Raw genomic sequence first — 19460 nt, 5'->3', positions numbered from 1 at the left:
GGATTGTACGAGTTTACATCGGTTCTTACATGCCATACGGACGAGGTGAACGCATGAAAAAAATTCCTAATGTTTCTTATATTCTCGACAGAATGAACAGGAAGAATTCATAAACACGTTAGCTTCCATAGTTTTTTGTACATCGCTAGGTTAGAAATGTATATACACAGCTATCAACAACGATTTACATAGTTAGTAATTAAGTCTAATGCCAGGTATTTGTATTAACAGCCGATCTTCTGCAACATTACGGAAGATGCGTCTGTCTCGCAAATTTTAAGCTTTCACGTTCTACCAACGATTAATTTCCCACTTGTACTTGCAAAATAATTCGACCTATCACGGAAATATCTGCTTTCAACTTGTACAGAGCAAGAATTTTCAGCAAGCCTCTACTAGGGCTGGGCAGAATGGAGCACTCGATTCGGAAACGAGTGCTAGGTTACATCGAGTATTCGAGCATTGTTCATTATAACCTCTCGCATGGGTATGGACAATGCATTCATTCCAGTAGACTTACTCGAATGATTGTGCCCAGCCATAGTCTCTGCCAGTGTTGGTGAGCGCACGGACAAACTAAGAAGCCAACCTAATCTACTCCCTGCTAGAAACGCAACACATTGGACTCGTGAGCCGCGTATCACGACAAGATCATCTCGTACAAGCCTGAAATCACAGAATTCGAACCGTTTTGGGCATCGTGAATCCCGGGTCCCCGCTGAAATCTCTCGACTCCATGAATTCCTCTTCCGAAACGCCTCCCAAAGAAGGCTGCTGATGTTCGGGCAGCAGAGCGGCTACGGCGGCCGGTTTGGGTTTCTGTAGCGGCGCTTTGGAACCGTTCAGTCTTGCGTCTGCTTTGGAAGGCAGCCCGCTTTTCTGTTTGAGTAGCTTGGCTTGCAACGCTGCGTCGGCAGTAGTGTCGATTTCATCGTCGCTGTCGGAGAGTCCGTATTTCGAGAAATGATTCACCTGGACAGCAAACACAGCATATAAATACCACATAGCTGAGAAATATGATAAACAATTTTGTAAATACTACCAATGATGATGGTCAACTAGTAGTTCTTGTTCTATTCACGGATTTTCAGAAGTGAATAGATGTTGTGGCGTACTTTCACAAATAGTTTTATATTAAATAATAAATGAATCTTGAAACCAGAGTCATCACCACTAACACTTGCGTATTCGGGGTGGGTTTTGGAGGTCGAAAGCCCTCGCATTTCAAACTTGAAACCTCATCCTTTCAAAATGCCAACTATGCATCCCAGATTTTGCAACTCAAGAATTTGTATTAGTTGCTTCAGAATCGAATCTAGCGAGGTGAGCTTTAGTTAGTAGTGGATTTTTAAAGGTCCTTAGTTCAAGTTAATGGTCTAGATACGCATATTGAAAATCAAGTAGCTTATGCACATCTGTTTCATGCAAACTTAACAACGCCACTGCACACTGTCCCACCTGGAACACCCAGGAACCGGTTTCAGGGCGATATTCCATGAAGCGTGCTCCCATCTTGGCGGTGATTTGCTCCAAGCGCAGCTCCCAGCCCATTACTTTGATGCGTTCCGGGTCACATACGGATTCTTTTGTCGTCTTGTCTGTCGGCCACACCATGTCCAGCGTCACTTCCGCTTTTCTGCAAAGAATAAGATTGAGTCACATTTTGCAGATCATCGCATCTGTATGCCAACAATAAACAGGTGTTCCTAACCTAGGGCTCGCTGACACGAAAACAAAACACCAATTGGGTATGAGATCAGTAGAAGCTTCATTTTAAAGCTCCTCCTACTATAATGTCTGGTCATCACTATGAAGATTAACAAGTCAGGATGGTAATTTTTCTTCTATCTTCCTTTTTGAACTACACATTTTTTACAGCCAGACTGTTCTGAGTCAAGTGTACCTGTTTGATGCTGATGTGATCAGACTAGATGACCTTCACGGTCTTATCGATCATTCCTATCTGATACCGAATACTGTGCATGCATATTTTCTGTACCACCATCACTGCCGTGTGTTATGTATTTTGGTTGATGAAAATAAAGACTCTCTCTCTCTCTGTCTCAGTAAAAGCGCTTATAAACAGAATTCACAATCAAAGTCAGGATTTTTATTCAATCCTAATCCGGGTTATATCGCCAACATCTGGATCGGATTAATCTAGATTTAGGTAACTTCAGCTTAGTTATATTCGTTATCACTAGGGCTGGACACACAATGATCTGAGTAATCGAATATGAATCGAGTATTAATTTTAATGATTCGAGCAGAGCCGTAAAAGACGATTTTCTCGAGTACTGAAATTATATGCTTCTCATGACTGAAAGTTAATTTATCAATGAGAATTACAGTATCGATACTCATTTTCACTGTTGCAGCCTTAAAGTTGTGATGGGCGGTATCGTCGCATACGAAACATACATTTCAAAGCTACGAACGTTACTGGACATAGCACATTTACAAAGTCATAATCATCCCACAACATTGTCACCAAGTGAAATGAAATCGGTGTGGTCGAAAAAACACCCAAGTATCTTTTATGAGATGGATAACTGGCATTATATTCTTTGTGGTGGCATGAAAGGTACACATTTGAACTTTGACGTAATACATCATGTTACGACGTCATAATGGGTGATACTCGAATACTCGACTTGACTTGACGCGTATTATATGATTCTGAATCAAATCACCCAGGTAGGCCCTACTCACCCTAGTTAATACCTTCAGGTTGCAATGCATCAATTTTTTATTTCCTTCATTAGCATCACATTATAATTTTCATAGTTTTCTTCTATTTTCGTTATTATGATGCTCACGCTCAAGAGTTTTCCTGTAAAAGACACTCCGAATGAATTCATCCAGACATTTCATGCTGGTGACGTCATGCTTGGTGATACGATTGCTGATATATAATGTTCTAACCAATTCTCTACTAGCCGTTGACGATTACCCCTGACGAGTGTCAGCCAAACATATTACAGTTTATTTCAATATCAATATATTATTGAAATGTATATTGAAGTTCTGTACCTCTAAGAAGCTCAAATCAAATTATGTTTACATGAAAAATTTTGGATACATGGATGCAAGCTATTTAAATGGTGTCTTGTGCGATATTTTGTAACGAATCCACTACCTTATTGTTTTTATTCGCTATTTTCTAGTGGATTTTTTGAGATATCTCGCGACAACGCAAAATCTGGTGTCTCAATAATTTTTCGCACTAACAGAATTATCCAACAAATATTTTCTAATGGCAGAATTCATGGCCTTTGCCTGTTCGGGCAAAAATTTGTTGGATAATTATGTTTGTGCGGAAAATGATCGAGACGTCAGATTTACGTTGTCGCGAGAGATCGTTCACACTTTTATTTGTTGGCTTTGGAGCTTGCGCACCATACAAAAATAGTGTGTTGAGGTTGAGTGATCTCTTCACCGGATTATTCGAAATTTCATGCCTGTGAGGTCATATTTTGTGATCTGATTGCTGACATCAAATGTTCTTTCCAATTCTCAACCAGATGATGAGGAGTGTCATTCGAAAATATTTGGGTTGAGTTTAATATGAATATACTACTCAATTGTATAGTCTGATAATCATGTCTAGTAAGAAAGGGAACGAAAAAAAATACCTGTTGAGTCCTTCGTTGAGAGGCGGTTTGTCATCATCGTTGGGATAGACGATCACTTCTTTCCTCCTGATATGAACGATCTCGTCGAGATCAATGCCGTACAGGTTGACGACGCCGGGGAAGAAAATGGAGCCGTATCCTGCAAAGAAAATTGACTCGTAAGGAGCCGCTGGAACTTCACAAAAATAGCAACTTTGTAGAGGAAGGGTGATTCAAACTACATGGATTGGTGACACGTAGGCTTCGAGCCAATACAATAATATCCGTTGGTGAGAGCTATAATTAGTATACACCGACCAACATGCTACACTGAATCGGAATTTCAGTACTGGTATCACTCATTATGATGTCATAACCAGATATATGTCGTTTCCCCTAATCTGTACAACTTTGTATTATATGTCTGTGATACGACCAATTGAGATATCAATGATTTGACATTGGAGAATACTATCGAAACTATCATTTTCGTAGATAAATTCATTTTTAGTGGCAAGGAGAAACGCTAATTTCAGTACTTGAAAAAATAATCTACCGGTACCGGTGCTCGAATGATTGTGCCCGGCCCAGGTAGCTTCGTTTTTGACCATTTCCACATCCATACAACAGTTTTACTCACTGTGAACCTACCGATATGAATGTAGTAATCTGTGGATTCTTAGTATTTTTACATGTGATATCTATTGCCATACTTGGGTGATGTATTCCTGGGTCAAGGCAACATAGTAATAAATTGAAATTGCTTCTACTTCTGTCACCGTTAGTCGATCTGTTTTGGTCATAGACTCGCAAACATGAAAAGCTTCGAATTACTCAGTTGTCGCCGACAATTGATCAATGTCTCTTTCCTATCTATTTTGCCAAGCTTTTGTTTTTTAATCAAGGTAGGTTTGACATGGCTTTGAAATCGCAAGTCCTACGGCCATCTCTGGTTGACGGCGAAGTCACAATATACATCGAATGATCACAACAACAATAGACCAGGGCAATTACAATTAACTTACTATCAACCATAGGTGCACAGTGACGTGGTAGGTTATTTATGCATTTTTGCAGTACTCGTGTCTCGGAAACTGCTACTTGCATTCGAGTAGAAATCGGCTACATTACATTATAAATATTACAGATTCCCCCCTCCGCCCTTCTACATTCAAACCATCTACAAACAGGGTACTTACCTTTTCTTCCGATGGTGAAGTCGGTCACCATGCAATTTCCGTCTGCGACTGTTTGCTTCATTTCTTCCAAACTTGGCAGAGTGTAGTATCCCGACCGTGACAATTTAATATGAGCCGGATGAGGGTCCTGACTGACCTAAAATCACACAGCATTGATTTCACGCTACTAAAATGTAAATCAAAACTCGGGGAGCACAGTCAGAAATGAAGTAGCAAAATAGCGGCATCGAAACATTGACTTAATCTTGCTGTATCCAGTTACGTGGGACACTTAGACCTAGTAATAACTATTTTTCTATTGAGATATCGTCAACTGGGTATGGCACAAAATTTAACGAATGTCCGACAGGGTTTGCTACACATTCGCCAAGGCGTTACGGTAGAGCAATGCAAAGCAGGGAAAAGGATTCGGACTTAGAAACATACATTAGAACAACCTTAACAAATGACTGTGATGCCAGGAAAAGCACATCGCCACAAAGCACGACATAGAAACTTGACAAAATATAGCTGTAAAAAAATCAGAAGAAAATCTCACTTCCTTGAATGTAATAAAGCCAGGATAATTTCTAACCACATTTGGGATCAGGTCACTCCGCTGAGTCGCTATCCAGCCTTGGACGATTGGTTATCAGCTAATTAGAGACTAATGCCGATGAACTAATTATAATCTAATTTTAGAAATGTTTCTTTGCTTCAATTCTTATCTAATTTGTGAAATGTTTCAACGCTCCAATTGACTCGTAATGTAATTTTTGGTTTTCCTGAAAACGCTAAACGGGAACTGTGTAGTGCGAAATGAGTCAAGCTTAAAGTAGACATTTACCTCGTACTCATATGACAATGAACTGTGATTTGATATGATCTGAAATTCATTCAATTTCCAAGTTTTCGTGAATTCAGCAATTCTAGTTTAAGCTAATATGAAAAAAAACTGTATAGCTCTAATAAGAAATGTATTATAACTTGTAAAAGCTGAAAATTTTCTGTTCAAGGGTTCAAGATTGTGAACCCATACTTTGAAAGAATCACTCACATGTTGCCGATAGTCGAAGACGCCGTCGTCTCCCTCTTGCTCCCGTTGCAAACGCTCCAGCCGCGCCCGGGTGTCAGGCGACCAGACCTTCTTCGTAAAAGTCCTGCCCGAATGATCGCCCTCCTCGAAATCTTCCGCGGCCTTCTGCCTGATGTTCAACGCCGTCATCGTGTCGTCCATGCACGCGTCTCGTTGGACTTGGCCGACTTTGTTTCCCGTCGGGTCTTCTCTGTCTTGCAGATAGGTCCTGGAGAGGATGGTTTCCCGCGGGTCGTTTGGCGGTGTTGACCGATGCTCGTGGGGTGACTGTTCGTCCCTTGCGACGTTGCTACTTCTGGTGAGCAAAATTTAGCGGAATTTATAATCATGGATAATAGTATATGTTGTGACTCATTACTCATTACTGTGGCGGGGCACAATCCTTCAGTGCTGGATTTTGAGTCGAGTACGACAGACGGTTTTTCGAGTACTGAAAATACACCCCACATTCCACTAAGAGTAAATTTATCAACGAGAATTATTGTTTGGATACTTTGTCCACACCCTGAAAGGCTATAAAGCTCAATTGGTGGTGTCGGGGTAACCAAAACACGCAGTCTAGTCCCAGTGGTTCTCAACGACCAATCGTGGCACGTCTCCTGTCGGTCCGCCATTTCAATTCCAAAATGCAACAAGTGGGACGCTTGTTCATTAATTACAGTCGTAGAGTATCAAATTTCAGGTTTATTTGAAGTTTGAAACGTATATTCCTGTGCGTGTTGTCGTGACAGAGAATTCATGGTCAGACTGCGTATTTATGGCGCGACGCTCTACTATGTATTGATAGTATTGGTGGAAATAGTTGAGCAAAAGCGGTCACACATGGCTGATTTGAAAGAAGAAATCTCTGTCGAAGTGAATAGCATGTAGTTTTTCGCACTGAGTGTACGACTGTACGTTGTGGACTCCATAAAAAAGTAACTTGTACATTTTTACAACAAGGCTATCTCATCTTCTTGATTAGGCCTATATAGACAGTTGCCTTGCTCTCATCTAGCTTCGCGTCGTAGTTGGTTAGGCGCTGAAAGTTTGACTCCAACAATATATTACTTGTTGGATTCGCAACCCCTCGAGGTCGTGTTTTACCGTTTTGAAAAGTGAAGCAAAATTTTTTGGAAAAACCTGCCGATGCCAGCCGGTTAAATAAAATTTTGACAGTGCCATTATGTGACTCTCGACAGTATCATAGAGTCGCAACGAACACAATCACAATCAAGTTTATGGTCCTTAACAGGAATTCTCAAGCTTTGCCTTGCCACGTAGAAATATGCAAAAACGAAAATACAGCATGAAATGAAGTTTCCAATAATACTGGTATCACCTATTTGAGTTGCATATAGTTGTCGTCTACAGTTAAAGTCATGTTGAATTCGTAGTTTTGAAGGTTCGCCCATCCGCCAAACATTTGTGTTGAAGATCTACCGGTCCACTTCTGGGTCTCTTACTCACCTTTCTGAAGTCTCCGCGTTACTGGCCGGCGTGGATCGGCCGCTGAGCGGTGTCCCGCCGGTGACAATGTCCAGTCGCGGAGACGCCGTGACTTTGATGCTCAGTTTCTTCACGCTCTTCCTGTGTGACAATGAAAGAAGCGATTAACTTGTTTGTGAACTATAATTAAACACTCGAGTTCTTTGAGGTGAGAATTTCAATATGCAATTGAAGGGATAATGCGCTCGAAAAGGATGTGTTATCAAATTGAAAAGCAGAACGAAAAAAAAATTTAGCCACGGCTATTTTTTCTCAGAAAGCCGTCGTTAAGTAAGCGTACGGTGCCGGCACTCAACGGACGATATTCAGTCAGAACATCGCGGTGTGTAAGTGTAAGACACAGTTTGTTCGTAAGAGCAACTGACAACTATCTAAAGTTCGTTTCCTGCATGCGCGCAAGTGCGACATTGGAGATATCGTGCCAGAAATTTTGCAACGGGTTAAGAAACGACGATGTGCAATCGCGACAGCTGGTGATGGAACAGGGCTCAATCAAAAAATCATTTAGTCGCAGTTACATTTTTCAATCTGTTCTTCAATTTGTGACCAAATCGCGGCGCCCCTAAATAATACACTCATAATGAAATAAACCCGTATATTTTCGGCTGATACTCGTCAGGGATGACCGTCATCTAGTAGAGAAATCATGAGAACTTTGTATATCAACAATCGTATCACCATATATGACAACACGGGCATAAAAATTCCAATCATCGTGGCAACAGACATCCTCAATAAAAAAAAATCGTACAGTGAGCTTAAACGCCAGTGGTCGTCATGGGACGCCAGGAATCTTCTAATTGATATGATAGCAATTCTATAGATATAAATAGAAGACTTTTGGAACATTGACGATCTTACGTGTTGTGGTCTGTCGAAAATAGGTGCACCCCTATTTTCTGGTATTCATGTATATTTTCAGAGCAGGAAAATCAAGCCAATCATGACTAAACTTGATCTGACAATATCTAATATGCAAGCACAACTTTTGCAATAATAGTAAAGAGTGGGGGTAACCGATACATTGTATCTTTTCTCTTTCAATTTGTTTCTCATTCATTTGATCACATCTCATAACGAGTCACATCAAAAATCTTGCAATGGAAGTGGCTTGTGAACTGAAATAGGCGGAGAAGCACTGCATTAAGTTAACTGTCCGGCTTGATTATACGAATATTTTATGCCGGCGACATCATATTTGGTGACAGGATTTTCAATAAACCAAGTTCTGTCAATTCTTTTGACTTCTCTGCCAGTTGCCGAAAATACTCGGGTTCATTCCAATATCAGTGCATGATTCGATACTCAAACGTACCTTCCCAAGAAGCTTTTGCTGCTCGCGACGGAGTCCTCTTCCTCCTTGAGGCCTGCAAACAAGCTGTGGCTCTTCCCGATAGACGACGAGTTCAACATCCCGTTCTGGAGCGCCTTTGGCTTGATTTTGGGCGAAGGTCCGGGTGACACGCGATAAAGGGGCGATTGCAACGCGGCTTTCTGGGCGACTGGATTGGTCGGCTTGAGCACCTGAAATTCATGCACAAAATGACGCGAATTATGCGTCTGCAGATTAGCAGATGGTGAAACGTGCAGCCCAAAAAGAGGCTTTCAAAGTTTATGGGCGTACATAATTTTCATAAAAAAGGTAGTTCAGACAAGAAGCACGTCTAGTTCAGGGTGGCGATGACCCGAATCCAATTAAAGTCTGGATATTTTCTTCACTCACCTTGACTCAACTTATTTTCAAGGTTGTAACCAAGTCACAAGGCTCCGAGCCTCAAGTCAATCTCACTTTTATAGTTACGACTCGAGTCAAGTCGAGTCATTTTCAACTCACCACCGAGTCAAGTCAGATGGTACTATGACTCGAGTCAGAGTCCAAGTCATTGTGCTGACTCCTCAGTTTCCAGTCAAAGTCCTGAACACCCACTTTTTATAACTCTGTTTGGTGATATCGAATGGTTCGCATTTATAATATACTCATATTCCTCACTTTTAGCAGTTCCTGGTCGCATTTTCAAGTACCAGTACCGGTAGACGAAATCCCAATAGTGTGGTTACTTCACTATTCCTCGAAATTACAATGAAATGTCGGTCTTGACCGTCTGATATTCGAGTCATATGACTTGGTTCGAGTCATGCGCAATGACTCGAGTCCAAGTCGAGTCAATACACAGATTGATTCGAGTCATCAGAAAATCGTGACTCTGCGTCATTACAACCCTGGTTATTTTCATTTCTTGACTGGAGCCGAAACTCTAAGAATGCGGTTGACCTGGAGCCTCGTGAATTGGTTACAAGCGTTTAGCATGACGGGCAGAAAAATGAGTGAGGCCGCCGCCTGCTCACCTCTTTCTTTTTATTAGGGTCATCGATGGGATTCTTGAACAGAGGCGAGTCCCCGAACGGCGCGGTCAAGAGCGCTTTGATTTGCTGCTGAATTTCCGCCGACGACTGATTGGACGAACCCAGAGTCAGTTGCTGATTACCGGCGGCATTTGCGTTTCCGAAGGTAGAACCCGCATTGTTACCGCCGAAGCCCGAGGAGCCTCCCAAGTTGAAAGCGCTGCTCCCGGTACCTGAAAATACCGATAACAGAATAGTAACCGAACTAACAGATCTGTTGATCATTCGGGACCAGGACTGTACCAGATTGATTCGAGTCAGAATTGAGTATAAGTCTTCGAGTCAAGTTGAGTTTTCGACGTCATGACAGTATAAAAGATGTGGAAAGTTCGAATATGTGCCTTTCGTGCTACCACAAAGTATATAACGCAGGCCAGTCTTACATCCCAATGAAGATAAACTGATATTATTTCAACCATAATTATTTCGTTATACCTTGTGACAATGCTGTGGGTTGATGATGACATCACAGATATGTCATTTCCGTTAATGCGTGTAGCCTTACACTATGTTTTGTATGATGTGATACAACCAATTAGTGGTCTACAGTCTTACAAAGTGGAAAATATTTTTGAAACTAGAATTCTCGTTGAAGAGTTTCTTGGAGGTACAGAACTTCGAAATACAATCAACTTTCGAGTCGTAACAAACGTATACCTTCAATACTCTTGAAAATCATCTCGCATCCCCTCAATACTTGAAATATAGAGTTAACACTCAATTCCGATTCGACAATTCCGAAAAATTTTGCTTCACGTTTTGAAACTGCCAGTTCAAACAACTCAGCTTACAGTGAAACGCGCTACCATGTTTTGATGGTGTCAATCGAATTAGTTGAGCAAAAGCAGCCACTCATCACTTATTTGAAATATGACATCTCTGCTGCAGTGGACAGCACGTACTTATTCACACTAGGTATACCTTATGGACTCTATTAAGGACGTAACCAAAACTTGTCTATTTTCACATGGTTATCTTGTCTTCTCAATTATATACAGTATACACGCTCGGTCGCCCTGCTCTCGTGTAGCTTCGTGGCTTAGTAGGTAGGTTCTGCGTTGAAATTCTGAATCCAACGATATATTATTTGTTGATTTCGCGTCCCATTGAGGTTGTGTTTTACAGTTTTGAAAAGTGAAGCAAAATTTTTCGGGAAAACCCGCTTGATTACCTGTTGTCGTCACAGCAACACGGGCACCCTACTTATCTCTGACACTGCTTGCGATGGTCTATGTTTGAGACAACGATTACCTTTTTCTTTACTTCATCATCATTTTTTGAACCACCTGCCTAATCTGCAAGTCTAGCTTCAAAATATCAACACACCAACATCTGAATCGGCTGATCCCAACCATGGATTCGATCTATAGAAGTGACGAGAACTAGTGTAACGTATTTACTGAACTCACCAAAGCCTGTACTGGCCCCAAACCCGGAAGTGCCACCCAGTGTGGTATTGCCGAACGCGGTTTTATTGTTGGATCCAAACAGACTGCCGCCTGTAGCGTTGTTAGCACCACCGAACATCGTGCCTCCCGTGTTTCCAAAGCCTGTCGATTTATTTCCACCAAACAAAGAACCTGAAATATTGTGTATCGTTCAGACTTTCCTCCTAAACTAGCAGTTTTACACATAAAACCATTGCCTTTGACAACAAATACCATCATGCAAAGAGGAAATGTATTCGCAAATGCTATTTTCACACAACAGAGATCTGTTCATTTTAAAGCTGGCATTGTTATAGTAACAGAAAACATGCTAACGATGCCTCGAATTCAATTGACATTACATATGTATGTCTACCTCAATTGAAACCTAGCTGATTCTATAATAGCAAAACATATATAGTGAAAATTCAGTTCTGTAAATCGATGATTGCAGACTGCTCCATGCTGCACTCACAAAACAATGTTCTATACCAGAGGAGAATATCTGCTATCTTAAAAGATTATATCATTGATTTATCCATCATTGAAATCCATAAATTTGTCAGGGATACGCAGAGCTGGGCATAACCAAGTAGCGCCTACCTAAGGGATGTGATTTTAAATTGATCATTAGGCTTCAAGTCAAGTCAAGTTTGCGAGTACCGCTCATTACGACATCATAACAGTATGAAGGACTTGGAAATTTCCTTATTTTCACCCATATCTGTGTCACTCTTATGACAATGCTGATGGTCAATCATTATTTCACAGAAATGCTGCTTTCGCAGCGACATCAGCAGTTTTCTGATCCATGTTTTGGATATCGGGATAGTTTGAAGAATTCCAGTACCTAGCTGGAATATAATTCTCTTCAATAAAATAACTCATAGTTGTGAGAGCGAGGAGAGTGAAATATTAGCGCTCTATTCAGACAGATTGTTACAGTTGATAATTGATTCTAATTTGAGCACTCAAATTATTGTATACAGCCCTAACGGATAGCAAAAGCAGGTTCGAATAAGACCATTAATCAAAAATGACACCCGCATACCTGAGTTGTTCGCGGTGCCAAACGACGAGGTGTTTCCAAACAAACTTCCAGACGTTGACTTGTTGGTGTTCCCAAACAAGCTACCGCCGCCACCGAATCCGCCCGTAGATGCTTGCGTTGTGGCCGCGCCAAATCCGGTGCTTTTGTTCCCAAATAGCGAATTCTGGAATTTAATTTCAATAAACGTCATTTTAATTCACGAAACAGAGAATCTAACGATTGTGATCAGACACAAAAACAGGGTAGCAAGAATGGGAAAAATAGCCAACTCAGTTGGAGCAGTGGTTTGTGCTACACTGCTACTACTAAATTATACACATTGTAATTACTGCTATAAGCGGAAATGAAGACAATTTCAACATTGACACATAACCTGCAGATGAAAAGGTCCTATCATTAGCTCATTAGCCGTGAATGGTGAATAATATAAAATAAAATAGGTAGCCTACACCATTTCAATTCACGCATCAAACATCCTTGCCTCTTATACAAAAAACAGAAGTTGACATAAATGATTCCCGGACAATTATCATGGACTTCACCAGAATCGTGAAATTAGAGACTGTAAAGTAAGGGGAGGGGTAATTCAAACAAGTTTTCACGACTTTGCTTGTTATCTCTTGAATACCAGACTGCAGGAGAATTTTGGGGCCATGGAACTGAAGATTCGAATTTTGTATAAATTAATTTTTCTTGATGTTGTTTGTCCAAGTTACCCAGGCTGCAAGTGGGGTAACTTTGGAAACGGTGAGATTTTCTACATATTGTCAATATTAACCCTACCGTAGAGGTGCAGCACACAACATCAGCATATAATTGAATTATATGTTGATACTTAAATGAACGCGAATATTTTCCACTTACACTCACTCGTCAGGGTTAATCGTCAGCAACTAGCAGAGAATTGAAAAGAATGTACAACATTAAGTTATGTTATACATTGCATATTCTTGGGAATCCTCTACTATTGGCTGACGATTACCCCCCAAGTGTCAAAATATTCAATTTTACTGCAATATGAATATATGATTTAATTGCAAACAATAATCTTGCAATTCAATAAAGAACCTGACATCTTAAGGATTGCGTTAAAGGCCACCGACATGGCAGATAATCACCTGCGTGTTACCACCAAAACCACCAAAGCCACTGGATCCAAACGTGCTACTCTGCGTATTTGTGCTGCCAAAGAGACCACCGCTGGCGTTGGACGTGGTGTTTCCGAAAAGTCCACCACTCGTCTATCAAAATAGATTTCCCAATGTTTAGTGTGACATACATTTCAAAAAGTATAGAAAACACAATTTACCGGTTTTTGTCCGAAACTGGTGTTTGTCGAGCCGAATCCCCCAAAAGCGCTGGTCGAGGCGGTGGCGGTGTTGGTCGATCCGAACGCTTTATTTCCGCCAAACATCCCCCCGCCAGTAGAGCTGGTGTTGGATCCAAACAGACCGCCCGAAGTGCTTGATCCGAATGCGGTAGTCTGAAAATCAGGAAATAATTGTGTCCAAAGTCTGCGATATTGGTATCTAAATAAGCGCTGATTCAGCACCGAAATGGACCCAGTCTTGCCTGTTGGAGTCATTGTACTAATTCCTACGATTTCTGCACTATGTGTATGAATGTTATCTACAACATGTGATCTAGCTGCGGATCATGAAAAGTCAGTAGTTCAAGTTCCAACTGAGTCGTATAACAACTAGAAAACATTTGGTGTGAATCGTGATACCAGTTCTCTGTTTTGTGATGTTCTTAACTTCTTACCACCTTTGCTGCCCCATGGTCAATTAGTCATCACCACTGTAGCGGTATAGGGTGTCTGACAACAGTGTATTTTCACGTCCCCATATTAGCATACGAATATGACTTCCCATTGCAATTATCTCGTGTAGTTATAAGCTCGTGTAAGAGCAGAATCGAGATGAGACTCTATGCTACCTACTGCGATACGTATAATAAACTTTGTATGAACAATAGGGTTGTCCAAAATTTGGAAAATCTTAAAAAGTCTCCGTGATTGTGTCTCATTCTATAGATTATTGATGAAAAACAACAATTAGCCTGAAAGAAAAGAAGCTTACAGGAAAGCCGTTAAGATTTCGGTCAAAGCGTTTGAAAGTAGCTGCTCAAGAATGGGCGTGCCACCGACCATAGAACGGCGAGAATACTAGTAATCAAATAACCACGCCTCTTGATTGGCTAATCGGCTATGCTCCAATGATCACGACAGCAGCAGCTTGCTGATTAGGTGTTCAAGAAGTCTGCTATCGGCGGGGATTCTGAGTGCGCATTGTTGGTATTTTGGCAGGTAATGATTTGAGATTAATTCAGGACATGTTGAGTTACGAAATACATGATGAACAAACAACACCTGCTTCACAAAACCTTTTACAGCAGACTGCTTCATTGTGAACGAAGCGGCTGTAGCCTACATGCCGTGCTTTCATCGAGGAATAGCAACGGCGCTTATGGAAGTGGTGAACGAATTTCCCGTTTAAGAAGGGATACATCATCAGTGAATACAAATATAAAGCTTGACTATGACACTATACTTTGCGTGATCCTATTGGACCCAAGTTGTAGTATATAGCTGAAGTTTTGAAGGTTCTAGGGATCGACTGAATCGGCCGGTTATGCTTGGCAGTTATACTTACAGCAAATTAAATTCACTTATAAGAGTTGTCAAAGTCCTTAATGATGCTGCAGAAAAGAGGTGTAAGGTAGGCACAGGCTATGCTGGATATGATATCCAAACTATGTGGGATACTATATGCAGCATAGTCTGTGCTTTTCTTCACACCTCTTTTCAGCGGGATCAATAAAGACTTTGGCATACCATATCCAGCAATGCCTGGACCAGCATAGCCAGTGCGAGTATGCGTACATTACCGGTTACCGCCTCTTCTTTGCACTATCATTAATGACTTTAACAACGCCTACAATTGCATTCCATTTGCTGTAAGCATCTGATAAGTGCCAAGCATAACTGGCTGATTCCGCCGATCCCTAGAGCATTCAAAACGTCACCTATATACTACAGCTTCAGCCCAATAACATCACACAAAGTAGTGTCATTGTTAAGCTTTATATATTTGTATTCACTGATGATGGATCCGTACTGAAACGGTGAATTCGCTCAACACTCGCATAAGCGCCTTTGCTTTATCTCGATGAAAACACGGCATTTAGGTTTCCTTCACAATAAAGCAGTCATGCTGTAGAAGCTTCTGTGAAGCAGGTGTTGTTTGTTCATCATGTATTTCGTAACTCAACATGTCCAGAATTAATCTTAAATCATCACCTGCCAAAATACTAACAACGCGCACTCAGAATCCCCGCCGGTAGCAGACTTCTTGAACACCTAATCAGCAAGCTGCTGCTGCCGTGATCATTGGAGCATAGCCGATTAGCCAATCAAGAGCTGTTGTATTTTGATTACTAGTCCTCTCGCCGTTCTATGGTCGGTGGCACGCCCATTCTTGAGCAGCTACTTTCAAACGCTTTGACCGAAATCTTAACGGCATTTCTGTAAGCTTCTTTCAGGCTACTTATTGTTTTTTATCAGTAATCTATAGAATGTGACACAATCACGAAGACTTTTTAAGATTTTCCAAATTTTGGACAACCCTAATGAACAATTATATCTTGTACGAAGAATATCATGACAGCAACACCAGGGACAGCCTCTCAGTTAAGTACCAGACAGCTACAGCCTATATTGGGACAACTACTTCGTCTGAGTTATATTCACAGAGACATAACCCCTCTAAAGTGTTATACCACTGACAGAGGAGTAGCCAGTGGATGGAAACTGTAACAACTCCCTTTTCAAACTCGAACCCGCCTTTTATGTCAATTCCATCTCCAACATTTCTTAGCTTATTTTCAATTCAGTAAATAAATATGTGTTATTAGTTAGTTGAGGATTTTTTAAAGGTAGTCAGTTGTCGTTCTAGTTCTAGTTCTAGTTGTGCATTTTGAAAATTATCATCCTCAAAAGCAATTTGCTAATCAGCTTTTCCATTGAAAAAAATAAAGTATTTCAAACCTTTTGCTGTCCAAACAGGCCGCCGGAAGTATTTGAATTGGTTGCTCCAAACGTAAAACCACCAGAAGCTGCGGTCGATGCGGAGGCTCCAAATGCAGACTTATTCCCACCTCCACCTAAAACAATAAGGATGTGAAAAGTGAGGTGGTCGATTCAACAAATGAAACTGAGCCTTCCAAAATTGGCAAATTAGCCTAAATCTACAGTTCCAAATGTGGGCGTCATTACCCAGTGCGCTCTGGAGGAGGGCGCTAGCTACAAACTGCAGGTATTTCAAGTTTTCATGGGAGAATGTGCAGAAAGTAAAAGGGGGCGTCATGTACTCTATAAATCTGTTTGGAAAATGACTAGCTTCATTTATGAACTAAGAACAGATATATGAAATACGAATATGAGGTCACACCGTTCGCAGTACGGTAGTACAAGGCGCATTCACACTGAAATTGTCACCAACACTGTGCATTAGTGCGACCACAATGAGTTTTCTAACAAACCAATCAATCTACAAACATAATGATTAGCCAGTGTGGTCTGTTGAAGTTTCTTGCAGTCTATGGGCTTTCAAGTACATAATGCACCACAGCGAAATGCCTCTCTCTCATTACACCTTTCATTTTATTTTACTCCTTGATTGTGTCTATCCTGAAATTTCTACATGGTTGCAGCCTATGGTGCTGCCATGCAGTGGATCAACTTATAAAGGCCATAAGCGCCATAGTTTGTGTGTACAATATACAGAATAACTTTTTGTAGGGGTTAGGGGCAATGCTCCCTCTAATTTTTCGTGAGTCTGCAACTGACTGCGCGGTCCCTTGGACAACAATGCATAACGACTAAAACAAAAAGGTCATCACTTTGATTGGACTGACGAATTACCCACTATTCTCGTTAATTTTGTGGTGTTGACTAAAAAAATAAGCTCATCATTTCGGCTTTCTTGCGCGCAGCTTAGATTTTCTGTGCACAGAGACCGTGTCAGCACTGCGCAATTGCGCGCGGGCGCAGCTTAGAGGGAACAGTGGTTAGGGGTGTTTTGTACCTGAATTGTTGCACTAGATAGGGTGTTCTGCAAAAAGGTGTAAGAAACACCGGCCTGTATCCACAATTATCTTCAGAATAATTGAGGCTGCTGATCAATTACTAGGGGCTGGGAAAAATCGAATACATGAGACCTCGGTAGCTCCCACACCCTATGTTATTTTGTTTTTATTCTCGCCAACATGAATAGCATGGTACCATATGTTTGTTGTGCTGCGATACGGCAAGTCGAGGTTTCCAGCCTCCCACAGTAAAAAATAGTAGTGAAAGTATGATTCTCACGATTAAATTAACTCCTAGTGGCAAGGTGCATATCATTTCAGTATTCGAAAAAATTCGACTTGAACCAGTAGAATTAATACTCCATCCTCGATTCAGATTTGAGTACTCAAGACATTGTGCCCATCCCTATCAATTGCGTGGCGTTGCTACACCATTAATATTAGGCCTATCTCGTAAGAATCTAACGAATAGCCCTACCTTTTCTACCAGCCGTGTAATCTTCGGCACGGAGTTCCTCAAAACTCTTAGCTTCATATTCTTTCATGGCGGTGATACATTGATGCTTGGTGTTGATCGTCGTCTGCACACCGCTTCGCATCATCGTGTCAGTATTGGTAGGAGGGTTGAACTTGATGGCACCGGTACCAGTCTGGGTCTGTCCAGAAAAGCCTGTAAAGGAATTTTACGAAGCCAACTAAACACATGCTATCGAAATTTCAATATTCAGATATTCAAAAACACTGTGAAGAAGAAATTTACTTAAACTGTGCTGATTATGACAGCCTCCATTACCATACTGGACATAAAGCGAAAAATAATAGGTTTTACCATGCTGCGCTAGCGGCAGGGTTGTAATGACTCGACTCGAGTCACGATTTTCTGATGACTTGACTTGACTCGAGTCATTTTATTAAAATATGGAAATGACTCGACTTGAGTCAATCTGTGTGATTGCGCATGACTCGAACCAAGTCTTATGACTCGAGACTCACACGGCCAAGACCGACATTTCATTGTGATTTCGAAGAATAGTAAAGTCACCACACTGTTGGAATTTCGTCTATTGGTTCTGATACTTGAAAATGCGACCAAAAATTACAAAAAATAGTGAACTTAGTACATTATATGTGAACCATTCGATGTCACCAAGCAGAGTTATAAAAAGTGGGTTTAACGAGACTTTAACAGGAAACTGAGCAGTCAACACAATGACTTGGACTCAGACTCGAGTCATAATACCATGACTCGGACTCAACCCTCTGCTCGATGACTTGGACTCGGACTTGACTCGGTATTGAATTGAAAATGACTCGACTTGACTTGACTCGAGTCAAAACTATAAAAGTGAGATTGACTTGTGACTCGGAGCCTTGTGACTTGGTCAAAACCCTGGCTAGCGGAGATGAGGCTAGATCTGTTATATTATATCAAAACCAATGCTCCCTCTAATTAGTCTGCGCGCATTCAACAACTCACTGCGCGGTCCCTTGGACAACGGTGCGTAAGAGTGTTCACAACTACTACATTGCCATGCATGGACGGCTGGTGCTAGGACAGGAAATGACTCAAGTTGCAGATGCGAATAAGTAATTGACGTAACAAGTGAAAGAAAATGTATTCAGAGGAAGATCCAGCTTTAGAAAATGCTGCACTGCAAATATTCACTAATTCAGTGTTTGTAGAGCTAGGTGCAACACACCTTATTGATGCACTGAAATACAAAGTGATTCAGTTGGGCAATTGGAAGGAAATTCTCTTGACAGGCCTGAACATTGCTCAAAATGTCTGTGGGTGTTTAAATGCAACTGAATGCTCCAATTGTAAGCAGAGTCTTCTCAAGCTACTTGGAAACATGGTTAGCCTTGTGGTAAAGACGGTATGGCGCAGGTTGGTTTTAATATGCCCAATATCAGTATCATATTCAGCAAAACAGAACCGTAGGACAGTACTGCCCAGTAGCTCTATAGTTAAACCACATACATACTATATACAAGCAACTTATCTGTTGGAGGCCAAGTGATCAAGCAATGAACTTGCTGATTAAACGACGGTCAATGTGGCGACGGTTTGCCAGTACCATACAGAAATACGATATTTATATGTACTATTATCAT

The 19460-nt window shown here is 41.1% G+C and overlaps 1 protein-coding gene across 1 annotated transcript in view; it reads right to left on the bottom strand.

Moving 5' to 3' along the window:
• The window catches only part of LOC145456533 (nuclear pore complex protein Nup98-Nup96-like), a 130693-nt gene that overhangs the window by 62299 nt on the left and 48934 nt on the right, over positions 1 to 19460 (bottom strand). Inside the window, exons 5-18 of the mRNA XM_080334671.1 lie at positions 17824 to 18015; positions 16306 to 16421; positions 13567 to 13740; positions 13376 to 13498; positions 12258 to 12420; positions 11189 to 11359; positions 9723 to 9952; positions 8692 to 8900; positions 7338 to 7457; positions 5850 to 6183; positions 4814 to 4949; positions 3636 to 3774; positions 1459 to 1636; positions 688 to 972 (exon numbers count right to left, since the gene is read on the bottom strand). Coding sequence (XP_080190797.1) covers positions 688 to 972; positions 1459 to 1636; positions 3636 to 3774; positions 4814 to 4949; positions 5850 to 6183; positions 7338 to 7457; positions 8692 to 8900; positions 9723 to 9952; positions 11189 to 11359; positions 12258 to 12420; positions 13376 to 13498; positions 13567 to 13740; positions 16306 to 16421; positions 17824 to 18015 — 2570 coding nt within the window. The remainder of the gene's footprint in view (positions 1 to 687; positions 973 to 1458; positions 1637 to 3635; positions 3775 to 4813; positions 4950 to 5849; positions 6184 to 7337; positions 7458 to 8691; positions 8901 to 9722; positions 9953 to 11188; positions 11360 to 12257; positions 12421 to 13375; positions 13499 to 13566; positions 13741 to 16305; positions 16422 to 17823; positions 18016 to 19460) is intronic.

Source organism: Botryllus schlosseri, chromosome 14, assembly GCF_051294905.1.
Source record: "Botryllus schlosseri isolate E-star chromosome 14, Bs_hap1, whole genome shotgun sequence".
Lineage (NCBI taxonomy): Eukaryota > Metazoa > Chordata > Ascidiacea > Stolidobranchia > Styelidae > Botryllus > Botryllus schlosseri.
Note: the sequence above shows the minus strand (reverse complement) of the source record. Positions and strands in the feature narration are given on the sequence as shown.